Genomic DNA, 22,717 nt, shown 5'->3' on the forward strand with positions numbered 1-22,717 from the left:
TATAGGGCGCGTGCGCTCGCCAGACAGACAGAGAGAGACATAGAGACAGAAAGCGAGAAATCAACCCCCAGGGGGGATGGTCACGCTGCAATCCCTTCTCCTCCATTCTCCTCTCAGGATCTTGGGCGGGCACGCACGCTCAGGCACCCGGTGTGAGTTCTAAGCCACCGGGTCGGGGACGCGAACCGTGGTCGGACGCGAACCGTGGTCGGACGCGAACCGTGGTCGACTACATGGGATTCCAGCGATATAGCCATTACGCTAGCTAACTGCTGGTTCCCTCCCACGGACTTCTTTAGGAAACTATTTTAAGACTGTTAAAAATTCCTATGCAGGAATTTACAGTTATTTTCTTTTATATTTGAAGATATTTTGGATGAAGTTCTCTTTATTAAAATAATAATAGCAATGTTAACTTTCTGCTGGATGGTCTGTGAGGGATAGGACATCAATGAATGGTTTTAAAATCTCAGGTAATTCTTAATGTGCAGGCAGGACTGAGAATCATGAGAAAAAAGACTGATTTTGATTAGTTTTAAGTGTCATGTATACCAAAAAAAAATAAATGAAAATGTTCTATATGGTTCAGTTTAAGTTCACTTATTTAGTTCATTTTAGATCAGATTAAACAAAATTAAATTGTGTGATATGATTAGTAACTTTGAACAAGCATTGACAGGAATTCTTTAACATAATGCTTGAGAGCAGCAGATGCATAATGGTTATTTCACGGTTAGGGTCCCTTACCAGCATCTTGAAACTCACAACAGGTGCATGTGTGCCCAAATTCCCAAGTGGAGAATGGAGGAGAAGGGAATGCAGCATGGCCACTACCACCTCTGTGTGTGTGTGTGTGGAGGGAGGAGATTTCTGGCTTTCTGTCTCTCTGGGGAGTACATGTGTCCTATAGCAAAAATCTCTATAAATAAATAAGTAAACAACATGTTATATATATGTGTTATATATGTACATATATAATGCTTAATTTACTTTTCATTTATTATCTACAAATTATGTTTTGAAATGGACATCTCATAGAACTTTATTACCAAGATAAATCAGAGGAAATATGCACCTTGAGAAATGATTTCTCTGTTAGCAAACCTTTTTTTTTTTTTAAGTTTTATTGACTATATAGTAGAAACTTTAAGATGTTTAGGCATGTTATATAAAAGAAAGATTTTCTATTTTTAGGTGGTTTAAGAGTAATCCTGTGTGTGTAGTAGGGGGTTTTAAACTTAGATATTTTGAACTATTTATATATGTAAAACATGCCTCTTATGTGAAAATGCTTTATTAGATCTCACTTCAAAATGTTTTTGACCCCCAAAACTTTGAAAACCACTGAACTAAAATTAGTAATCAGTTAAATGGTATTAACTTTCCGTCTTGTCCCATTATTTTATGAATATGTCAAATTACCAGAAAATGCCAAACTTCTTTATGAAAAACAAATTATTTTGGAAGTAATTTGTACCTTAACTCTGTTTCAGAAACATACAGCTTTTGCTACTTTCCCTAATGAAAAAGCAGCTATAAAGGTATGATGACTTTTCTTTACTATCAAATATACGAACAATTTCCTTGTCCCATCTTGATTACAAATAGGTAAAGTTAAACTATAGCTTTAAAAAACCCAAGGATTTGTATTCTAAAAGTTTATGCAACAGGGTATATTTGGTATATCTGTTGAAGATAGGGGAGAGATTGGTAGTTCATTTTAAAAACTGCTGAATTTTAGGTATTTATTATATTAAACACCTGATGAGACTTACCCATTTTTTGGATATATAATATGTTCCTTGGCTTTAGGGCCGAGATCTGGGCTGAAGTTATAGATTGAGGACTCATAGAGACATTTAAACTTAAATGCTGGATTAGATCACCAAGAGAATTCATTTAGTGGATAGGATGACCAAAAACACACCTTTGTGGCCAGCAACAGTGGCACAAAGGTAATACTGTGCTCTGCATTGATAAGGCCAAAAGGGGGGAATGTTTTGAGTACCTGTCACAAGGTCTCCCTTTTTATGGGGTGCACCTGCATGTGCCTGTGATCCAAGCCGCCTGAGGCTGGGGGGGAATCACAGTGTGAAAACCCTGGTGGGACTGCCTTTTTTTCTTTCTTTGAAGAATTATATAAAATAAAATAAAAACTTTTAAAGAGTATAAGAAGACACAAGCCAAAGACGTTGAGGAGTAGAAACTAGTGATCTAGGAAAAAATCTATTAAAAAAAAAAAGTCTTAAAGCCAAGTGAATGGCATGTATCAAGGAGAGAGTGATCTATTATAGTAAATACAATAAAGTGAAAATTAAGAGTTAACCATTGGCTTGGCAACACAGAATTTGTTGTCTGTGACAGACAATGTCACTGGGCTGATTAAGGCATAGACCTGATTGGAATACATCTGAAACTGAATTGGAGGGGAGGAATTATAGGTAAATTAGGATGGGAGAAATAGCATGCTTATATAATGATGTGGGCGATCTAGTGGGGAATGGGAATAGTCCATGCTCAATCCATTTCTAGAGAATAGCTAAAGAAAGGCCCTTGAGTAGGTGAGAGAGGATATGATTTAGTATACAAATCAAATAGCTGGATTTAGATAAAAACATCTATAGTTAATTTGTAATAACACATGGAATGTAGACTATAGTATGGATATAGATGCTGGTAGATGGGAAGTTATGGTGGAAGTCCAAAACTCTTTGTCTGACTACTTCGGTTTTCTCAAATTCGGAAGCAAGGTGCAAGACTGAAAGAGGAGAGGAATATTGTCATTAAGGAACAAGGAAAAAGTATAAAATATTCTAGAGATTGATAGAAAAAAATGAACTAAGATTGTAATGTGTAATTGTGTAGTATCACTAAGGGCCACTCTGAGATATGTGTGGTTATGAATTTAAAGTGAGACCAGGCAGATTTGTTATGTTTGTTTTTCAGCCATTTTTAGCCACCTGGTATTGGCGGAGGTGTCAGAGTGCTGAATTTAGATTTTTCTTTTGCTTTATTACAGGAAGCAGCCCTTTTAGTAAGTAATAAAGACTTGGTACTCTCAGATTAGAAATAGCCAAGAAAATTCTTCCATTATTTAACAAAAAATATCTATACATTATTTTGAGTGTAGTTGCTAACATAATTTTTGATGAATAATTATCATATTTTTTACTCTTATTCTAACTGAAGGCATTGACAAGACTCCATCAGCTGAAACTTTTAGGCCATACTTTGGTTGTTGAATTTGCAAAAGAGCAAGATCAAGTTCACTCTCCATGTTCCACTTCAAGCAATGAAAAAAAGAAAAGGTATAAGGAAAATAGGGGTTTTCTTAACATTTATAAATTTTTTTTAATCAGTTATATAATTTTGGAGTAGTTTTCTATTAAGTAAGTAATTTGAAACAGTAATGACACCTTTTTCTATTTAGTATAGTAAAATAATATCTTAATTTGTTTCTAGTCGTACATTAGAAACCTGAGTATTAATTTAATATTAGGTATTAATCAATGTATTGTAGCAAGGGAACAGGGTGAAAAGGATTCACTTTTAAGTAGAGGGAATGAAAACAGTATCAAATCCTTATTTTAGAGGTAGCATGATATTACCAATAGGCAGGATCTTTGAAATGAAAGACTGGTATTTCCCAGCTGTGACTCTCTGTAATTCTGTCATCTTCAAGATTTTGCTTTTTTTAACATTCAGTCGAGATATATGGAGGGACACAAATGAAAAATACTGACAAATCAACAGCTTGAAATTATTGGGATAAATAAAAATGTTGTCATGAATACTTTAATCCTTATAACCATATAAAATTAAACCAATTAGTGAAATGCCAGAAAGACAGACAGAAAGCAAGAAATCACCCCCCAAGGGGATAGCAACGCTGCAATCCCTTCTCCTCTTGAGATCTTGGGCACACACATACATGCGCCTAGTTTAAGCTTCCAGGTCCAGGACTTGAACCACGGTTGACTACATGGGAGTCCAGCATTATAGCCATTACGCCATCTGCTGGTCCCAAACATGCTCTTTTTTTTTTTTTTTTTTTTTAACATTTCTCCATCTGTTAAATGTTTCTTCCCCTTGCACCTCACACCCATCCTCCACTACCCTCTTTCTACCACCCACTCTTGCTCATTGTAGTCCTTAACATTTACACCCTTCCTCTCCACCATCACATTTTCAAGTCTCCCAGTGTCTGCCGTAGCACTCAGTACAAATTGAGTGAGGATATACAATGTGTATCTTTTAAAGTCTGCCTCACTTCCCTCAACATTAAGTCTTTTTATATTCATCAATTTGAGTAAAGTGATAGAATCTCATTATTTCTTATACTTGTGTAATATTCCATAGTGAACATGTGCCACAATTTCTCAGCCCAATCATCAGTTTTTGGATACTTAGATTGTTTCCATGTTTTAAAAAATTATAAATAATGCTGCAAAAAACATGGATTTGCAGATGTCTTCTGGTTGAGTATTTGTCTATCCTTTGGGTAAATACCAGTAAGTGGGATTACTGGGTCATATGGAAGGAAGTATGTTTTACACTGTAGTTTCTCAAAGCATGATGCCTAGGCCAGCTTCATCATCTGAACATTTGATTGAAATATATAATCTTGGGTCCTAACCTAGTCTTTTTGAATGGCCCTTGAAGTCTATGAGTATTAAGAAACCCTCCAAGTGATTTTTATTAAAGAAATTTAACATGCTTTATGCTGTATAAACTAGATATTTTTTTGTCAGTGATATTTATTATACCATCTTCATAGACTTGCTATAAAAATTAAATGCAAATAAACCAGCAGATGGCATAATGGTTATGTTTCCAAATAGTTGACCATGGTTCAGGATCCAGTGACTTAAACCTCATGCCAGGTGCATGTGTGTGTGTGTGTGCACACAAAATACCAAGAGGAAACTGGAAGAAAAGGGATTGTGACATGACCGTTTCCCCCTGGGGAGGGAAAGTAATTTCTCGCTTTCTGTCTCTCTCTCCCTCTCTCGCTCTCTCCCTTTCTCCCCCTGGCAAGTGCATACGCTTTATAACAAAAATCTCTCTTGAAAAAAAATTAATGCACATGTGGAATGTCCAGTGTACAGAAAGTATTTAGTGAAGGTTACCATTTGCTTAAGAAATGCTTGAAATGCTTAAGAAATCCTTGAAAGAATTTTGATTGCTTTTATGAAACTTTCATAATGACATGTTTGAAAAGATATTTGCCTTTTCTGTATGCAGTTTTTCATTCTTGCTAAAGATAAGATAAACTTTGATTTTGTACATCCTAGGTCTGAGGAACCTGTGGAAGACGATAAAGAAAAGAAAGAGCTTGGTTGTTTAACAATAGAAAATGGAATTGCACCAAACCATGGGTTAGCATTTTTTTGTCTGCTTTTTATTGTTCGTTTGATTTTATTGTTTTGTATATTTATATTGCAAATAAGATTATTTTAAAGATAAGAATATCTTAATGTATGTCATGTATATTTTTAATATGTTGACTAAATACTTTGAGCTCTGAGATTGTTACCAGTTCAGTTCAAATAAATACAGTTTAGAGTTCTAAGATTAAGCTCTGATAAGAAATACCTTATTTTTAATAGAATCAGAAGGCAAGTTTCGTTTTTTTTTTTTTTTTTTAAGTTTTACTGTAGGGTGCATGTGCTCTCTGGAGACAACAGAGGGATAATGAGAAATCACCCCCCCAGAGAGAATGCCATGCTACAATTCCTTCACCATTCTCCTCTCGGGATTTTGGCCATATAGGTATATGTGCCGATGTTGTTCATGCCACTGGGTCCAGGGCTCGAACTGTGGAGTTGGCCACACGAGATTTAGTTATTTAACTTCCATGCCACCTGCTAGTCCTGCTAATTTCTTTTTAAATGTGTACTTATCTAGCTCTTTCAGGAGTAAGGTAAATCTAAGAGTACTGTAGCATAGGGGTCGATTGTGTATCTTGTCAATAACTTATCTTAAATGAGTTATTGATGTGAATTGTTAAAGCATGATAAGGATTTTAACTTTTTTATTTTTTTTTTAAGACTGACTTTTCCTCTAAATTCATGCCTCAAGTATATGTACCCACCACCTTCAAGCACAATCCTAGCAAACATAGTAAATGCTTTGGCAAGTGTGCCCAAATTCTATGTTCAGGTAAGTAGAATAAAATTTATTTTCCTCAAAGTGTATGTACATATAGCTTGATACTTGAATTTTCATGCTGATATTCACACTTACATATAATAGTATTGGACTAATTGCAGACAGGCAATGATTAATGTAGCACGTAAAGTAATAAAATATTACTATTGTCAGGTAAAGACTTTTATAAACTGTAGTATAAATGGATACTAATAAATAGGAGCTAATTTGGGAAATGTAATTTCTGATAACTCTGTTACTTTAGCTAGCTCAAAAGAGAGAGACAGTAAGAGGAAAAGTGTGAAATCATCCAGTCTCCTTCATTTTTCTCCCAGGATTTTGGGCAGGTACACACACAGGTCCAGTGTGATTTTCAAGCTACCAGGTCTGGGACTTGAACCACAGTTGGCCATGTGTGAGTCCAGCACCTTTAACCACCATGCCATCTGTTGGCCCCACTTTAGAATTCCTTGAACTTAGAGATTCTTAAAGGATACAGTCAACTCCTCCACAAATACCTGAAAATATTGACAGTAATAATATACTTTGAAAATATAAGTGACTTTATTTTCATTATTGTACTTTATGTGTTCAATAATTTCACAATAATTGGGGGGGAGATATAAAAACATTCAAGTAGGTTTTATGTGTAAGTACATTCTTTTTAACTATATGGCACGTGCACTCAACCAGAGAGAGAGGGACAGAGAAAAAGAGGGAAAGTAAGAAATCACTCCCCAGGGTTGGCTACACCACCTTCCCTTCTCCTCTAGTCTCCTCTTGGGATTTTGGGCACACATGCACATGCACCTGACGTGATTTTCAGGCCATGCTTGTCTGGAACTCGAACCACATAGGTGGCCATTTGGAATCCAGTGCCTTAACTTTCATACCACCTGCTGACTTACATTACATTCTTAGTAATGGAAATAATTATGTTTGTATAATAGACAAATATTTTAGAAAGTCTAATCCTCTGAGATATATACCAGTGCTTTATTTTACCTTGTCCTGGGGTTTAAAAAAGAGATGGGTCTTTCTCTGTACTAAATTGATCCATAGTGTAATTATAATTTTTTTAGTACATAAAATTTAAGATGTGAGTTCAGTTAGTTAATACTGTGTAATTTTAAATGTTCTACCACTTTAAGGTGCTTCATCTCATGAATAAAATGAACTTGCCCACACCTTTTGGACCAATTACTGCACGACCTCCCATGGTAAGAAGGCTCTTAGAATTTTCAGGAGTCAAAATTTATTTTCCTGGTTGAGATTATTAAGGCTAAATTATGCAAATATTTTAGTAACCTCTGATGTATTAGGTTGTTGGGAATGTCATAACATTATTTTTCTGTTTTTTTTTAATGCAAAAATGCATCATGACTTTTCCAGCAACCCAATACATTGAGATAAGGAGCCAATGTAGAGTAATTGTAATTGAAGTAAATTTGAGAACTGAAAGTAGGGAGCAGCCAGAATATGAAAGACATGCTTCTGATAATATAGCCCATATTGTTTTCCCAGTGTTTTCAATTCTTTGACCTAGAATATTGTGCCATCCTGTAAGACAATTACATTTAACTTAATTATTTTAAAATTCTGATTTTATTGGAAATAGAGTTTCATTTTCAAAAGACATAAAGTTTGCTAATAATATTTTATAATTTTTTTGCGCAAATTACCCATTTTAATACTAGGCTGTTTCTGCTCTTGAGTAATTTTAGTTATTATTTCACAATCACATTCTTGGTATATATGTAGGTAATAGTGTGACATTATTTGAGTGTTTACATAAGTAGAAGAGAATTCGCTTTGGGGCTAGCTGTTTGTCTAATGTATGTACTGTTTGCTTTGTAATTTTTCTTTGTTAACCACAATACCAATACAATGCTTGGTATCTTGTGAGCATATTAGTTAAGATCATGGTAGCGGTTGTTAATAACAAGACTTAAATTCTTAGTCATTTGATATAATAAAAGATATTTCTTGGTCATGTCAAGATTAAGAGCAAATCCATTCTGAAAGGTGGGCAGAGATATTCTGCTTTAGTAGGTCTTTTGAAAAAAAACAAGTCGTCTTCATTTTCTGCCTTATTAAATTGACAAGGACATTACCATATAATCTGCAGATCAGGAAGGAAGAAATGATTATTTGTGGAAGGTTGGAAGGTTTTTATTCTCTTATTTCATCGACTAAAACTTGGTTACATGGTAAAATACAACTGCACAGGAGGTTTGAAAATTTAGTTGAACCTGGTTACTCAGGAAGAACAAAGAATTGTAATTAGCTAGTGATTTGCCTGAGCTGTAGTTTACTGAATATGTATTGAATGTGTAAAAGAATAGCATGAGATATAGAGAAATGAATATCAAGTATTTGAATGGAAATAGTTGTCTGTTCTGTAACATAGATTGCCATAGTTTTTCTTTTTTCTTTTAATTAGTATGAAGATTATATGCTATTGCATGCACCTCTTCCACCCACATCTCCTCAGCCACCTGAGGAACCACCTTTGCCAGAAGAAGATGAGGAATTATCCAGTAAAGAATCTGAATATGAAAGCAGTGATGATGAGGACCGACAGAGGTTTGTAATGGGATACAGTATTTGTTTCATTTCCAAGACACATAGAATGTGGGAAGGAGACTCTCTTAAGGGTCTTTGTAAATTTGCCTACAATTCTTTTTTTTGTTTATGAGAGATTTTTGCTATAGGGAGCATGTGCTCGCTGAAGATAAAGAAAGAGAAGAGAGACAGAAAAAAGAGAAATCGCCCCCCAGGAGCATGGCCATGCCGCAGTCCCTTATCCATTCCACTCTTGGGATTTTGGGTATGTACACTCATACGCCCACAGTGTGGTGTGAGTTTTAAGCCTCCCGGTCCAGGACTGAAACCATGGTCATGATGTAATCATTATGCCATCTGCTGGTCCTACCTACAATTCCTTATAATTAGGGTTTGTCTAACCCTAGCCCCTAACCTCTTGAGCATATATTAGCTATAGGGTTAATACCTGAGTATAGATAAAAAGACTTAAGGAAAAATTTTCAAATTATCTATTGATTGATGATTCTGATATTAGAAAGTACAGTTGAGCCTTGTTAGTTATGGAGTCTGTATTTCCAAATTTGTTTACTTACTGAAATTCATGTGTAACCCCCAAATTAATATATGTGCTACTTTTACAGTGTTTTGTGGACATAGGTATGTGCAGTGTGATGAACAATTTGAGTTCTCAGACTTACCGGTTTTCATATGAGGTTGAATAAAGTGACCTGTTGTTTCCACCTTCATACTATAAACAGGTGTCCTTTCATTGATCTACTTAGCACCATGGTCTTACATTTTTGAGTTTTAGTATGACAGTTTTGCTGATTAAAATGAATGGCAAGCATAGTGTGAAGTGCTGCATATTGTTCCTAAGCTCAAGAAGGCTGGGATATGCCTTACGGAGAAAATACGTGTGTTAAATGAGTTTTTCACGGGACAAAGTTTTGACAGTGTTGACTATTAGTTCAGTATTAATAAAGCACCATGTATATTGAATAAGTGACTTAAACACACATAAAACAACATAATGTACAGATAACTTGATACAGTGTTGTGATCAAAGGCTCACAGGAACCTGACCCTAAATTTCCTCAGATGCATTTCTTCAAGTATTTCTAATGTAATATTTAGGTGACTTTGTAGACTATAACTACTGTCATTACAAGGGCTCTTCAAAGTGTTACTGGAGAGCTAATGGGTGGCTTAGAGGTTAAGGGACTGGATCCTATCTGGCCAACTGTGTGGTTCGAGTCCCAGACTTGTGAATTGAAAATCACACCAGATGCATGTGTGTGTGTGTGTGTGTGTGTGTGTGTGTGTGTCCAAAATCCTGAGAAGAGAATGGAGAAAACAGATTGTGGCATGGTCATCCTCACTGGGGGATGATTCCTCACTTTTTTCTTTCTGTATCTCTCTCCTACAAGTTCACTACCCTATAGTAAAAACTAAGAAAACAAAAAAAAAAAAAGAAAAGTAAGTGGAAAATATGTAAAAAAGCTGTATATATTTCTCTTTTTTTTTGCACCACATAAACTAATATTTTAATTCTATGTTCCATATGTGCTCACTGGAAAGACAGTAAGAAATCACCCCTCAAGGGGGATGGCCACTCTACAATCCCTTCTCCATTCTCCTCTTGGGATTTTTGGCATGCATGCACATGTGCCTGGTGTGACTTTTAAGCCACCAGGTCCAGGACTAGAACCACGGTCGTCTTCATAGGAGTCCAGCAACATAATCATTAAGCCATCTGCTAGTTCCAAATTACTGTTTTGACAACTTATTCCCTGGACCGTATTTACCTCAGAATAATTTATAGAACCATTCTGTAGAATTCTGTATGAAATTATTCATAGTAATTATAGCAGATGAGTTATTTATTTGTTATTCTAGACTATCTACATATATTTTAAAGATTCTGGTGAAGACTAGTAAGTTGTTAATAATGTTCAAGTATATAACTCATATAGTTGCTACATAGTTCGACTCTTGTAATAGGAAGCAGACAAAGACAATACCTAAGTGAGTGCTATGGCTATGTTCTGATAATAGGCAACTAACTGGATTTGGTCCTTAGCCTTTAGGTTGCCAACCTCTAACCTGTGATGGGAATCTTAAGTCACTATGTACCATGGAAGTTAGATATAGAAGGAATGGTTGGCAGGAGTCAACCCAAGCAGAGACTTTGGCAACATTTACAAATAATCGACAGAATTTGACTATTGAGTCAGTGTGCATCTAAGAAGTGATTTAGTATGTATTTTATTTCCAGGGGGAGAGTTAAAGTCAAAGTATAGATGAGGCTAAAACTGTAAAATGTGAGTGATCTGTCTTGACTAGAGATATTTAGGGAAGCTGGCAGCTCTTGATAGATGGTTATTTTAACTCATTGCTAAATAAAGAATAGTGTGGAATGTTGACATTGTGTTAATTACTTAATCTTTGTGAACTCACCTTTCTTTATAAAATTAATGATAGTAGTTAGAAATGCTAATGTGTAGACTGCCCAACCTTTTTTTTTGGTTTGATTGGTTGGTTTTGTTTTATTTATTTTGCCAATAAGTCCTTTGAGTCAAGAGAGAGAGAGAAGAAAACTTGTATGAACCAGCCTCTAGTTTCATGGTGTTCTACTGTATAGTGGAAATGTATCAAAACCTAAAAAAAAAAAAAAAAAAAATCCAAAAATGCTACTATTCATTTATTTTGCAAATATTTATTGATTTTCCTGACATTGAGGCTAGCTGTATTTTGGGTGAGCAATTTATGAATATAAACACATAGGCTTTGAAGAACTGTTTTCTTTTTTTTTTTCCCACAACATTTTTTGTAAGCAATAAGTAAATTGACCTGGTAAACCAAATCATCTGTCTTAATTCTTTTCCATTTAGAGAAAACATAGATATAAGGCTCATTTTAACTACACCTTCTCCTTTTTCCCCAGTATTTTGTTGTGTGTGTCTATATTGCTTTCAAATTTTACAAATGTAACTCGGGAGATAGAGCTTTAACTACTGGGTTTTGAGCTCCTGGTCTGTAGAAGATACAATCATACCTAAACAAGATCTGTCCTAAATATTAATATTCTTATTCTTAATAGAGAAAAGCTATGTAAAAGGTATCAATTATCACTTTCTGCTTTTTATTTATGCCTACTTCAGAGTAGTTTTTAGTTATAAACTACTTTGTTTTGAAATAGTTTAAGTTACCTTGTTTATGTACTGATAGATTGCAACAATTATGTACAAAATACTTTTTTTTAAAGAATTATTTATTTATTTCTATTTGTTATTGTTATTTCTTTTTCTTTATTTGACTAGAGAGAGAGAGAGGGAGAGGGAAAGGGAGAGGGAGAGGGAAGGAGAGGGAGAAGGAGGCAGAGGGAAGGAGGGAAAGGGAAACGGAAAGTGAGAAAGCAAGCCACCAGGTCCAGGACTTGAACCATGGTTAGCCATGTGGGAATCCAGCGCCCTTATTCACCACACCACCTGTTGGCCCCATACTTTTAAATGAAATACTTCAGTTGCTATATTTGACAATTAGAATATGAATTAATTTTACTTGTTGATAATATTTTTGAATATCAGTCAAAAAACGAACAAGTTACATGGATTGCTTTAGTGTATCTTTTTCAACTGGCATAAAGTCTAGCCTTTTATTTGGGCAGCTAATAATGTTCATAATGAAACATTTTTTTTAGTTTGGTAAATTACAATTGAATAAATTTTTGGTTATTTCAAATACAAATGTAATCTTAACAGAGGAAGTAGTAAATAGATATTTTTATAGATAAGGGAATCTTCTTTACCTTCCCTCTTCCCATCATAGAATGACCAAACTAATGGAACTAGCAAATCTTCAGCCCAAAAGACCAAAAACAATAAAGCAGCGCCATGTGAGAAAAAAACAAAAAATAAAGGATATGTTGAATACACCAACATCTGCGTCACACAGGTAATTATTTTTTTTTAATTATGAAATTAGGGTTTTCTGTATGTACTTTATATACTTGCTTAACTCATATCATTTCTCAATGTAGTTTTTGTTTCATATCAGTCTACTTGATTCAGCTTTGGCATTCTTTTTGCTAAATTTACAATTATTAATAATTCTGTCATAGTTGACCAGCATTTGATAGTATTAACTACCCCAGGTCTCAAGATTTTTCCAACCTTCATTTTACATACTATTCTCTCCCTTTTATCTCCCATTCTACTGTCTCTCCTCCCTTTTTACTTTCTTCATTCCTTTCTGTCTGTCTTCCCTACCCCAGCTCTCTTGCCTCCTTTCTTGGGGGTAGGAGGAAGGGATCCCTATGCTTTTGTCCATGGTTTTCTTCTCTTCATGAATTTATATTCTTGGTTAATCACATTCATTTTTATAGCTTCATTTGGGGTGCCAATAAATATCAAGTCTCTAACTGTAAATTTAATCTCTTTTCTTGAAACCTGAAGTTCTCATTTCCTATTTCCTATATGCATAGAGAGAAAGCCTTCTAAACACTTAAGATATTATCCTAAACAAAATTCATTTACTTTACTTTTACCATGTCTTTCTCTTCTGGTATTCACAGATTTGATAATGGTATCACCAGTGTGTTTATATAAAATTATTTAGTTCTTTTTAACTTTACTACAACAATGAGGTAAAGAAAAGATGTCTTATGTGAATAGAAAAGTAAAAGGAAGTTCCAGAGTTAGGAAAGCTTGTTGAATAGAAATAGATATTATGAAGAGAAAGAAAGAAGGCTATGTGGAGGCTATATTTCCCAGGGCATAAGTAAATATTAATAGTAAATATTAATAGTAAATATTAATCTGGGACACTTGAATTTATTGAGAAAGCCATTGGGATATCATTGATATTTTTAAAAAATTAGAAATTCCAGGACCAGCAGATGGCATAATGGTTATGTTACTGTACTCCCACATAGTTTACCATGGATTGAGCAGACCTGCCTGCTTAAAAATCACGCTGGGCGCATGTGCATGCATGCCCAAGATCCCAGAGGAGAATGGAGGGGAAGGGATTGCAGTGTGACCATCCCCCTGGAGGGGGGGGTTGATTTCTCACTTTCTGCCTGTCTCTCTCTCTGTTACTCTGATGAATACAAATGTCCCATAGGAAAAAAATTAAAAAATCCCTCTCAAAAAAAAAAAAAAAGGAATTCTTTTAGACTGTGTTTTCTTACAATAAATTTTTAAGCAGCTAGGTTCCCACATGTGGTCAGCCATGTGCATGTGTGTACCTAGCAGCTTGAAAATCACACTGAGCATGTGCATGTGCGTACTTAATATCTCGGGAGGAGAATAAAAAAGAAGGGATTGAAGTATATGCTAACTTTCCTGGGAGGTGATTTCTCACTTTCTCTCTTATTTTTTCTCTTCATGTGAGCACATGTGCCCTATGGTTAAAACCTAAAAATAAATAAATAAAAATAAAATATATTTCCCAGGGCATAAGTAAATTTGGGATGAGGTTCAAGGCCATAACTATGCAAAAATGTTATTAGATACCACTTTCTATTGTGTTTTGGACATTTTATTTCTTTCATTTATTTTTTAAATTTGATAGAGGGCATACGTGCTCACTGGAGAGAAATGAGTACTGGAAGAGTGAGCAGACACCCCTCATGGAAGGTTGCCATGTTACAGTGCCTTCTCCTTCAGTCTCTCCTTTTGGCATTTTGGTCACGATTGCACATACACATGGTGTGATTTTCAAGAAACTGAGTCTGGGACTCAAACCACACATTAGGCCACATAGGATCTTATTCTTCAACCACCACTCCATCAGCTGGCCCAGAGATTTTCTTATCATCCAAAAATTGCTAGCATAGTGATAGTTTTTGTATATGTGTTTTGTTTGAAGTTTATTACCCTTTTTTTTTTTGTCTATGAGATTTTGCATTAATGTGAATTTAGTTTATATTATTGCAGAAATTTTATTTGCCTGTTTGTCACAGAATTCTGTGTATGTTAATTATATCTTAATCAAATTATCATTTTGAAGTGTTAACTTTATTTAGCTTTTCTACAAGGACATTTTCCCTTGAGTTATAAATAACTTCAGAATTAATAAAGGAGTTATTAAAATGATCTTTTTTTTCATTTTTAAAGAAAAGGGTTTTGATCTTTTTGTTTTATTTAACTTTGGATATAAATAATAATATGTACATTTTTGCCCCCTATGTCTGTCTTGATACCAAAGTAACCTATACCTTTAATCTCTATAACAGCAGTGAACAATAAAAATAGAAAACAGGAGCCACATAAATTTTTTTAGTAGGCACATTAAGAAAATAAAAAGAAATAGATTTAGCTCATAATACCAATATATTATTTTATCATGTAACCAATATAAAAAGTTATTGAGATAGTTTATGTTCTTTTTTAATGCAAAGTTATTAAAATTTGATGCATATTTTATATTCATAGCATATTGTAATTTGGACAGCAACATTTTAAATGCCATTAGCCATGTCTGGCTAGTGGCTGCTCTGTTATTACAACATTTTTATATCATATATAAAAATTAGTATATTAAAAATGCTTGTATTAAACACAGAATGAGCTATTCTTGTGTATTGGTAAATATCCTGCAGTTTAGAATTAATAGTTGTCAAATCCTGTGTCATTTACTGAGTGACTCTAAGCAAATTATTAACCTCAAGTTTTCTTATCTGTAGATAAACATAATAGTACCCATATTAGAGTATTGTTAGGGATTATTGAAATAAGAAAATTCACTTTGTGCAATACTTATAATGTGTAGTAAATGCTTTTTGTAGTATTGGTTTTTACAATTTAAAATAAATCGGAAATAATATTTTAGTCACAATTTTATTTACAATTACAAACTAATGCTGTGATTGTTTTAAAATAGCAATTCACATCCTGTGCTATTACCTTCGGATGTTTTTGACCAACCACAACCTGTAGGTAATAAAAAAATTGAATTCCATATATCCACCAACATGCCAGCGGCGTTTAAGAAAGATTTAAAGAAGGAACAAAATTCTGAGGAAAAAAATTGTGGTAAGGATATTTTAGTTCTTCTATATGCTGAAATCAGCTTTTTGTTTTAGAATTAAGTTTTATATGTAACGTTTCTGTATTTCAGTATTTGCTAGTTTTCTTTAAGTGAGTAGGTCTTCTACAATAAAATGGAATAATATCTATTTTAATTTTCTTATATAACTAAAATCAATGCTAAATGTGATTGTCATTGATATCTTTTGCTAGACATGACCTCGTTAAAGTGAAAGTATTTTTGCTGATGTTTACACTCTACATAGAAGAGTTTCTCACATTGATTTCATTTTTTATTGTTTCTTTGGTATGATGTCCTATGGTTTTATTTGTGTAATTGTATTATTGGTTAGGCAACAAGAATGCTACTGTCTTGTGAATTTTAGCGTTCATGAAAGTATGTTTTTTAGTCCAAAGATATGGAAGATTATTTATCAAGGAGCCTACTCTTAAGTTTAAAGATAATATATTGAAATTATCAGATTCTTTTTTGCTTATTTTATATATTAATTGGATGTCATACTATAATGACAATTTGTTCATCTTTATAAATTTGAGAAATAAAACAAGCTTATAGAAATGTAATCAAAACAGTAACAAAAAGTTTTTAAACAATTAATATCTAAACCCTACTTTCCTCTGTCCCATAACCTACAAGTACCCATTGTTTGTAATTTGTGTATGTGTTTGTGTGTGAGTGATGTATATGTGTATGCATGTATGTATGTATTCTTACCGACTTTGACATGGTATTAATTTATTCAGTAACAACTTATTGAATATTTCTATGTAGCAGGTTCTATGATTAGGTTAGAGTCTCCTAACTTTTGGAATTTATATTCTGTTTCTTTCAATATGTATATTTTGATTTACGTAATTTTTTTTTGTTGTTTCATGATTAGTCACCCTCTGATATAGTTTTTAATTTTTTTTTAAGCTTAGTTTACTCAGATTTAGATCCAAATGAGAAGGGACAGTCATTCCATTCTACATCACTATCAAATAATGTTAAAACATAGCTATAGAAGTTATTTAAAAGATTTTCTTACTGATTCCTTCAGGCTACAGGAGTTCTGTTTGTATATTATTTTGTCTGCATTATGAAGAGACTTTTATAATGCTCTAAATATATATGTATGTTAAATGTAGCATTTTGTTTGCATCCTTTTCACATAACTTTTTAGAGCTTTGTTTCATTCTTTAGGTGTGAAAGTAGAATGGTTTTAGTGAATATGTAGCCATATCTTTACAAACATTTTACCTAACCTAGTTTAATTTTTGCTAAATACTAAAATTAATATTTTATGAATGAAAAACTCTATGTTTCTATCTTTTAAAAGTAAAACTGTGGTGGGACCACAATTTTGGGACCATGTAGCATAGTGGCTACGTCATTAGACTCCCACCTAGTCAACTGCGGTTTGAGTCCTGGAACCGGTGGCTTAAACTCATGCCAGGTGTGTTTGTGTACACGCCAAGATCCCGAGAGGAGAATGGAGGAGAAGGGATTGTGGCATGGCCATCCTTCCTGGGGGTGATTTCTTGCTTTCTGTCTCTCCATCTGTCTCTGTCTTTCTGGTGAGCACACAAGCCCTATTAGCAAAAACTCAAAAAAAAAAAATTGTGGTTTTATTGGATATCAATCATTGAAGAGCAATTTTTTAAAGAATTATTCTTTTTAACTTTATTTATTTATTTTATTTAGACCAGAGAGGGACAGAGGTGAGAGGGGAGTGAGAAAGGAAGCCACCAGGTCCAGGACTCGAACCATGGTCAGCCATGTGGAAGTCTAGTGCTATTAACCACCACACCACCTGATGGCCCCAGGAGTCATTTCTTAAGCCTACAAATAATTTATTTTACTTCCTCTAGGACCAAATTAAGATTGGGCTTCTTGGCGGCAAGTTAGAAATTAATGGATTTCTTTTAGTGACCCCAAATAGAAGTGTCTTATTATTTATTTATTTAACCCCAAATAGAAGTGTCTTATTATTTATTTATTTATTTATTTAGAGATAGATGTTTGCTTTTTTTTTTTAGAGAATTTTTGCTATAGGGCATGTGAGCTCACCGGAGAGAGAGATAGAAAAAAAATCACCCTTTGGGTGGATGGCCAAACCACAGGCCCTTCTTTTCTATTCTTCTCTTGGGGTCTTAGCTACACACACACATGCCTAGCATGAATTTTAAGTCCCTGGGTTTGGGACTCAAACCATGGTAAACTACATGGGAGTCCAGCAGTGTAACCATTATGTCATTTGCTGGTTCCAAAGTGTCTTTATTTTATAGTGTTTTTTCCAGAATAGTATGTTGATCTAAATTTTTAAATCATTAAGATTATAGTTTATTTTGCAGTATTCTTGTATAGCACTATGAAGATTTTTATAAGCTTGTGTAAATATTGTTGAGCAACCATATCCCATTAACAAAATGCCTTTGTTGCTTATGTAATTTATTTAATAAATTGCAAATTTATTCCTTTTACACAATTGTTGATACTTCAGAGGGTATCAAACACACCAAATTATTGTCCCCCAAAGCACGTATTTTATATGCTTAAAGAACAGTTGAACCAGATGCCCGTCTGGTGTCTCAGAGTAAACATCTTCAAACTAAATTCATTTTCTTTCCACTTTGCATACTCTCTAAATACCAGCATCAAGCAGCTATTTGGCTATTTGACTATTGCGTGTTTTTTTTTTTTAATTTTTGTTATGCTTTAATAGCACAGTTAAACAGTTATGAGAGAATCAAATTATCTCTAAAACCTAAAATATGTACTTTTTACACCTTTTCAGAAAAATTTTGCTTACATCTGTGACAGAGAGACAGAGAGAGAGACAGAGAGTTTTTTTTTATTTTTCGGGGTGCGGGGAGGAGAGGTTTTTGCTACAGGGCATGTGCGCTCACCAGAAAGACAGAGAGATAGACAGAAAGCAAGAAAAACCCCCCCCTGGGGGGATGACCACGCTGCAATCCCTTCTCCTCCATTCTCTTTTCGGGATCTTGGGGATGCACGCACACGCGCCCAACATGAGTTTAAGCTGCCGGGTCTAGGACTCGAACTGTCATCAGCTACATCGAAGTCCAGCGACATAGCCATTACGCCAACTGCTGGTCCCAATGTCAAAAGATATCTTAATAAAATAAAAATGGGAAGAGGGGAACTGGTTTTGGAGGGAATGATTTTTAACGTATAATGTTAATATTGAACTTTTAGATTTACCTGCTACTGAAGTTGATGCATCTAATATAGGATTTGGAAAAATCTACCCAAAACCTAATATGAACATCACAGAGGAGATTAAAGAAGACTCTGATGAAATGCCATCAGAATGTATTTCTAGAAGAGAGTTGGAAAAGGGCAGAATTTCTAGAGAAGGTAATGTCATGAAATAAATCAGCATATAATCCATTTACAGTTTTTGACTTGACAGAAACAAATCTCTTGGTGCAATTTACTTGAAGGCATACACTGCAAAACATCTTCTAATTAATGTTTAAAATCTCCTCTTTTGATTTTTAAGCCTCAAATACGTACTTCATAGAAAGGAGTTTCCTTTCTATACATTATTTCCAGTCTGTCTTTGTCTCAGTCTAAATTTTTGTTTCTTTTTCTAAAATTTTTATATATCGTTTAAAAGCTTCAACGTGACCTGTGTGCCTAGAGTTATATATTCTAACACAATTGATAGAACATTGTAGTGACGTGTCTTGAGATGATTGTGTAGGAAAAATATATAATTATTTGATGATTTAAAATCTATGCTTCAAGATTTTTATATCCTAGCATAATTGCTTACTATTTTAGTTTGTTGTAGAAGAATATTTAAGGGTTTTAGACTGATGTGTAACATAATTTTTCCCACATCAGTGGGGAATATGTTGCCAACTAGCATTTTTGGACAGAGCATCTAGTTGTCAAGAACTGACATTCAGTAGGAAAAAATATAAAGGGATCTAAAGGCCACACAGTTTGTCTGAAATACGTGATTATTATGTTTGAGTATTTCATTTTTCATGGTCTTTTTAGTGAAGTAACTCATCTTAAAGGGCCTTTAATGGTAGATTTGTCTTTTTTTTTTTTGATAAATTTTAGTTACTCGGTATGTCTGAAATTTTTAAATCAAAAGTTAAATGTATTTCATATGTTCTTTTATATTTTGAGTGTTTTTATACGTTCACTAATTATTAACTTCTATAGTTTTAACATTTTCTTATTGCTTATTTTGTGTATTTAAGTTATATTTAAACATGATTGTAGTTTTTATGACCATTTAGTGAAAATATCTTAATTAAATATTCTTGTTTTGTTTTCATTTTTAAATAAGAAATGGAAACACTTTCAGTTTTCAGAAGTTATGAACCTGGTGAACCAAACTGTAGAATTTATGTAAAGAATTTAGCTAGACATGTTCAAGAAAAGGTAAGTTGAAATTTATAAATTGTATTTATTATTTTACATTTTTGTTCCTGGCTTTCTTATTTATCTTTTTGTTGTTGAAATCCTAGGACCTTAAATATATTTTTGGGAGATATGTTGATTTTACATCAGAAGCACAGCGGATAATGTAAGTGGTTGTCATAATCTCAAATTACTATGTTTTAGTCATTACAAGTTTATTCCTTTTTTTCTCCAAACACTTTTCTTTAGAGATAAGAGGTAATTGAAGAAATTGGTTTATTCTGTTGTGTGATTAATCTTTTAGATGTCTAGAACAAAAGTTGGCAATCTTATGTAAATAAGTAGATACTAAAATTTTAATATTTTTAAAATTACATGCTATCATTTCTGTTGCCCCTTCCAGTTTGGTTATAGTAGCGTGAAAGCAACCATAAACCGTGCATAAGCAAATATTCATGGCTGTGTTCTAGTAAAACTGTATTTACAAAAACAGGCCTCATGATAAATTCTGGCCCTAAGTCTCCCTTTAAAGCTGTGGTTTTCAAACTTTAACATTGTGTAAGAATCACCTGGAAAGCTTAGTGAAATAGTTTCCTAAGCCTATTTCCAGGGAGTAGTTTTTTTCACTCTGTCAGTAAATTCTCATCTTTTCATTAGATTGTCTAAAGCAAGGTTGCCAATTTTGTAAAAGCAAAAGGAGAGGGATGCAATTTATAAGTCATATGAAAACTAATGTTTGGAGTTAGAATTTTATTCTTTAAATTTTCATATTTTTTTAACTCTAAATTAAAAAAGAATCTTGGTCATATGAATTAAAAAATAGGAAGAAGGGGACCAGCAAATGGCATAATGGCTATGTCACTGGACTCCCGTGTAGTCAACCGCAATTTGAGTCCCAGACCCAGTGGCTGAAACTCAGGCTGGGTGTGTGTGCATGTGTGCTCAAGATCTGGAGAGGAGAATAGAGGAGAAGGGATTGCAGCATGTCCATTACTCCTAGGGGGTGATTTCTCACTTTCTGTCTCTGTCTTTCTGGCGAACACACGTGCTTTATAGCAAAAACCCTGAAGCATAGTAGTTATACATAATGCTTTGGGAGCCAGAACTCATTTGGCCTACCATACTTCAAATCTGATGCCTGTCATCTTGAAAAGCACACCATTGCTTGGGCATATGTGGCCAAAATCTTGCAGAGTTGGATGAATGAATGGAAGACAAAGGATTGTGGTGTGACATGGGGAATGGAATGCATGCTCCTGCTTGCTTTCTTGCGAACTTTCTCTCTTGAAAGTACTTGAGCCATCTCTCTCTCTTCCTCTCATGAAAGCACATGATCCATCTGGCTATTCAATATAAAGGTAGGAAGAAATAGAAAAATTAAAGTGAGAGACATTTGAATAGAGATAGAAAATAGGGATGAGACTCTTATGTAGTTAATTATATTTTAATCTTCAAGTAAAACCAATACTTTACAAATCTTATCTGGCCTATGTAACTTTTTAGATAGGAATGTCTAGGATAATTCTATATCCCTCCATTTAGGGACCAGCAGGTGGCGTGTTGGTTAAGGTGCTGAATTCCCATATGGCAGACCATGTACCCAAAGTCCTGAGAGGAGAATGGAGAAGGGATTGCAGTATGACTGTGCCCCCCTGGGGAGTGATTTTTTTTTCACTTTGCCTCTGTCTCAGACAAGTGCACACTCTTTATGGAATTTAAAAAAAAAAAAAGGAACAAAAAATTATCCATTTATTCTCATTAGTGGCAGAATCTCTCTTCTTGTTAGAATACCAAAAATTTCCTCTGCTGGTCATGCAGTATCCTGGCTCTTTTTCTTGTTGCTGTTTGAGTCATGATTATAAGAAAAAGAAAAAAAAACTGTGTATGGATATGTAAAAATACATGTGTATGTATTTCCAATATTGTCTGAAATTAGTATTTGAGGGAAAAATAATTCTATATTGAGAAAGCTATAGATCTCAAAATGATAATGTTGTTTTTCATGAGGCTGGTCATGTGATTTTTTTTAATATATATATTTAAAAACCTTTCATTGGAATTTTTAATTGATAGTTTTTTGTGTTTTATATTCTTTAGCAAGTTCCATAGACTGTCTCAGCAGTAGCAAATGACTTTCTTAAGTACCTTTTTTTTCTTTTTGGCTTTCAAGGTCTATTTATTTCATTTCTTTTTTATTTCGTTTTCTTTTATACATTCAGTAACATTAGTTAGCTTACAAAATGAATATTTCAACAGGTGAACATTCCTCCCTAGTCCAGTTGATAAAACTATAAAATATGTTCAACAGATAATACCACATTTCTTTGTCCCATTAATGCTTTGCCTCCCTATTTTTTTCTTGTAAATGTCCTTCCTCAGACCCCATTTTAAGTGGGGACATACAATGTCTTGCCTTCATATCCTGGCCTACTTCACTCAGCAGTAAATCTTCTGTATTTTTCCACTTTCTGTCAAAAGCCAGGTTTTTTTTTTGTTTTTTGTTTTTTGGTTTTTTTATGGCTGAATAGTATTACATAGAGTATATGTGCCACAGTTCTTCTATCCATTCATCTGTTCGTGGACA

The 22,717-nt window shown here is 34.0% G+C and overlaps 1 protein-coding gene across 2 annotated transcripts in view; it reads left to right on the forward strand.

Annotated features, from left to right (window-relative positions):
* RNPC3 (RNA binding region (RNP1, RRM) containing 3) overlaps positions 1-22,717 on the forward strand; it is a 29,191-nt gene that overhangs the window by 822 nt on the left and 5,652 nt on the right. For both annotated transcript variants that reach the window (XM_014588195.2, XM_006149495.3), the window contains exons 2-12: positions 1,494-1,541; positions 3,190-3,308; positions 5,295-5,378; positions 6,051-6,162; positions 7,302-7,370; positions 8,594-8,736; positions 12,526-12,651; positions 15,583-15,734; positions 18,949-19,110; positions 20,060-20,154; positions 20,241-20,299. In XM_014588195.2, the coding sequence (XP_014443681.1) occupies positions 1,494-1,541; positions 3,190-3,308; positions 5,295-5,378; positions 6,051-6,162; positions 7,302-7,370; positions 8,594-8,736; positions 12,526-12,651; positions 15,583-15,734; positions 18,949-19,110; positions 20,060-20,154; positions 20,241-20,299 (1,169 nt within the window). The remainder of the gene's footprint in view (positions 1-1,493; positions 1,542-3,189; positions 3,309-5,294; positions 5,379-6,050; positions 6,163-7,301; positions 7,371-8,593; positions 8,737-12,525; positions 12,652-15,582; positions 15,735-18,948; positions 19,111-20,059; positions 20,155-20,240; positions 20,300-22,717) is intronic.

Source organism: Tupaia chinensis, unplaced genomic scaffold (genome assembly GCF_000334495.1).
Source record: "Tupaia chinensis unplaced genomic scaffold, TupChi_1.0 Scaffold000270_1, whole genome shotgun sequence".
NCBI lineage: Eukaryota > Metazoa > Chordata > Mammalia > Scandentia > Tupaiidae > Tupaia > Tupaia belangeri.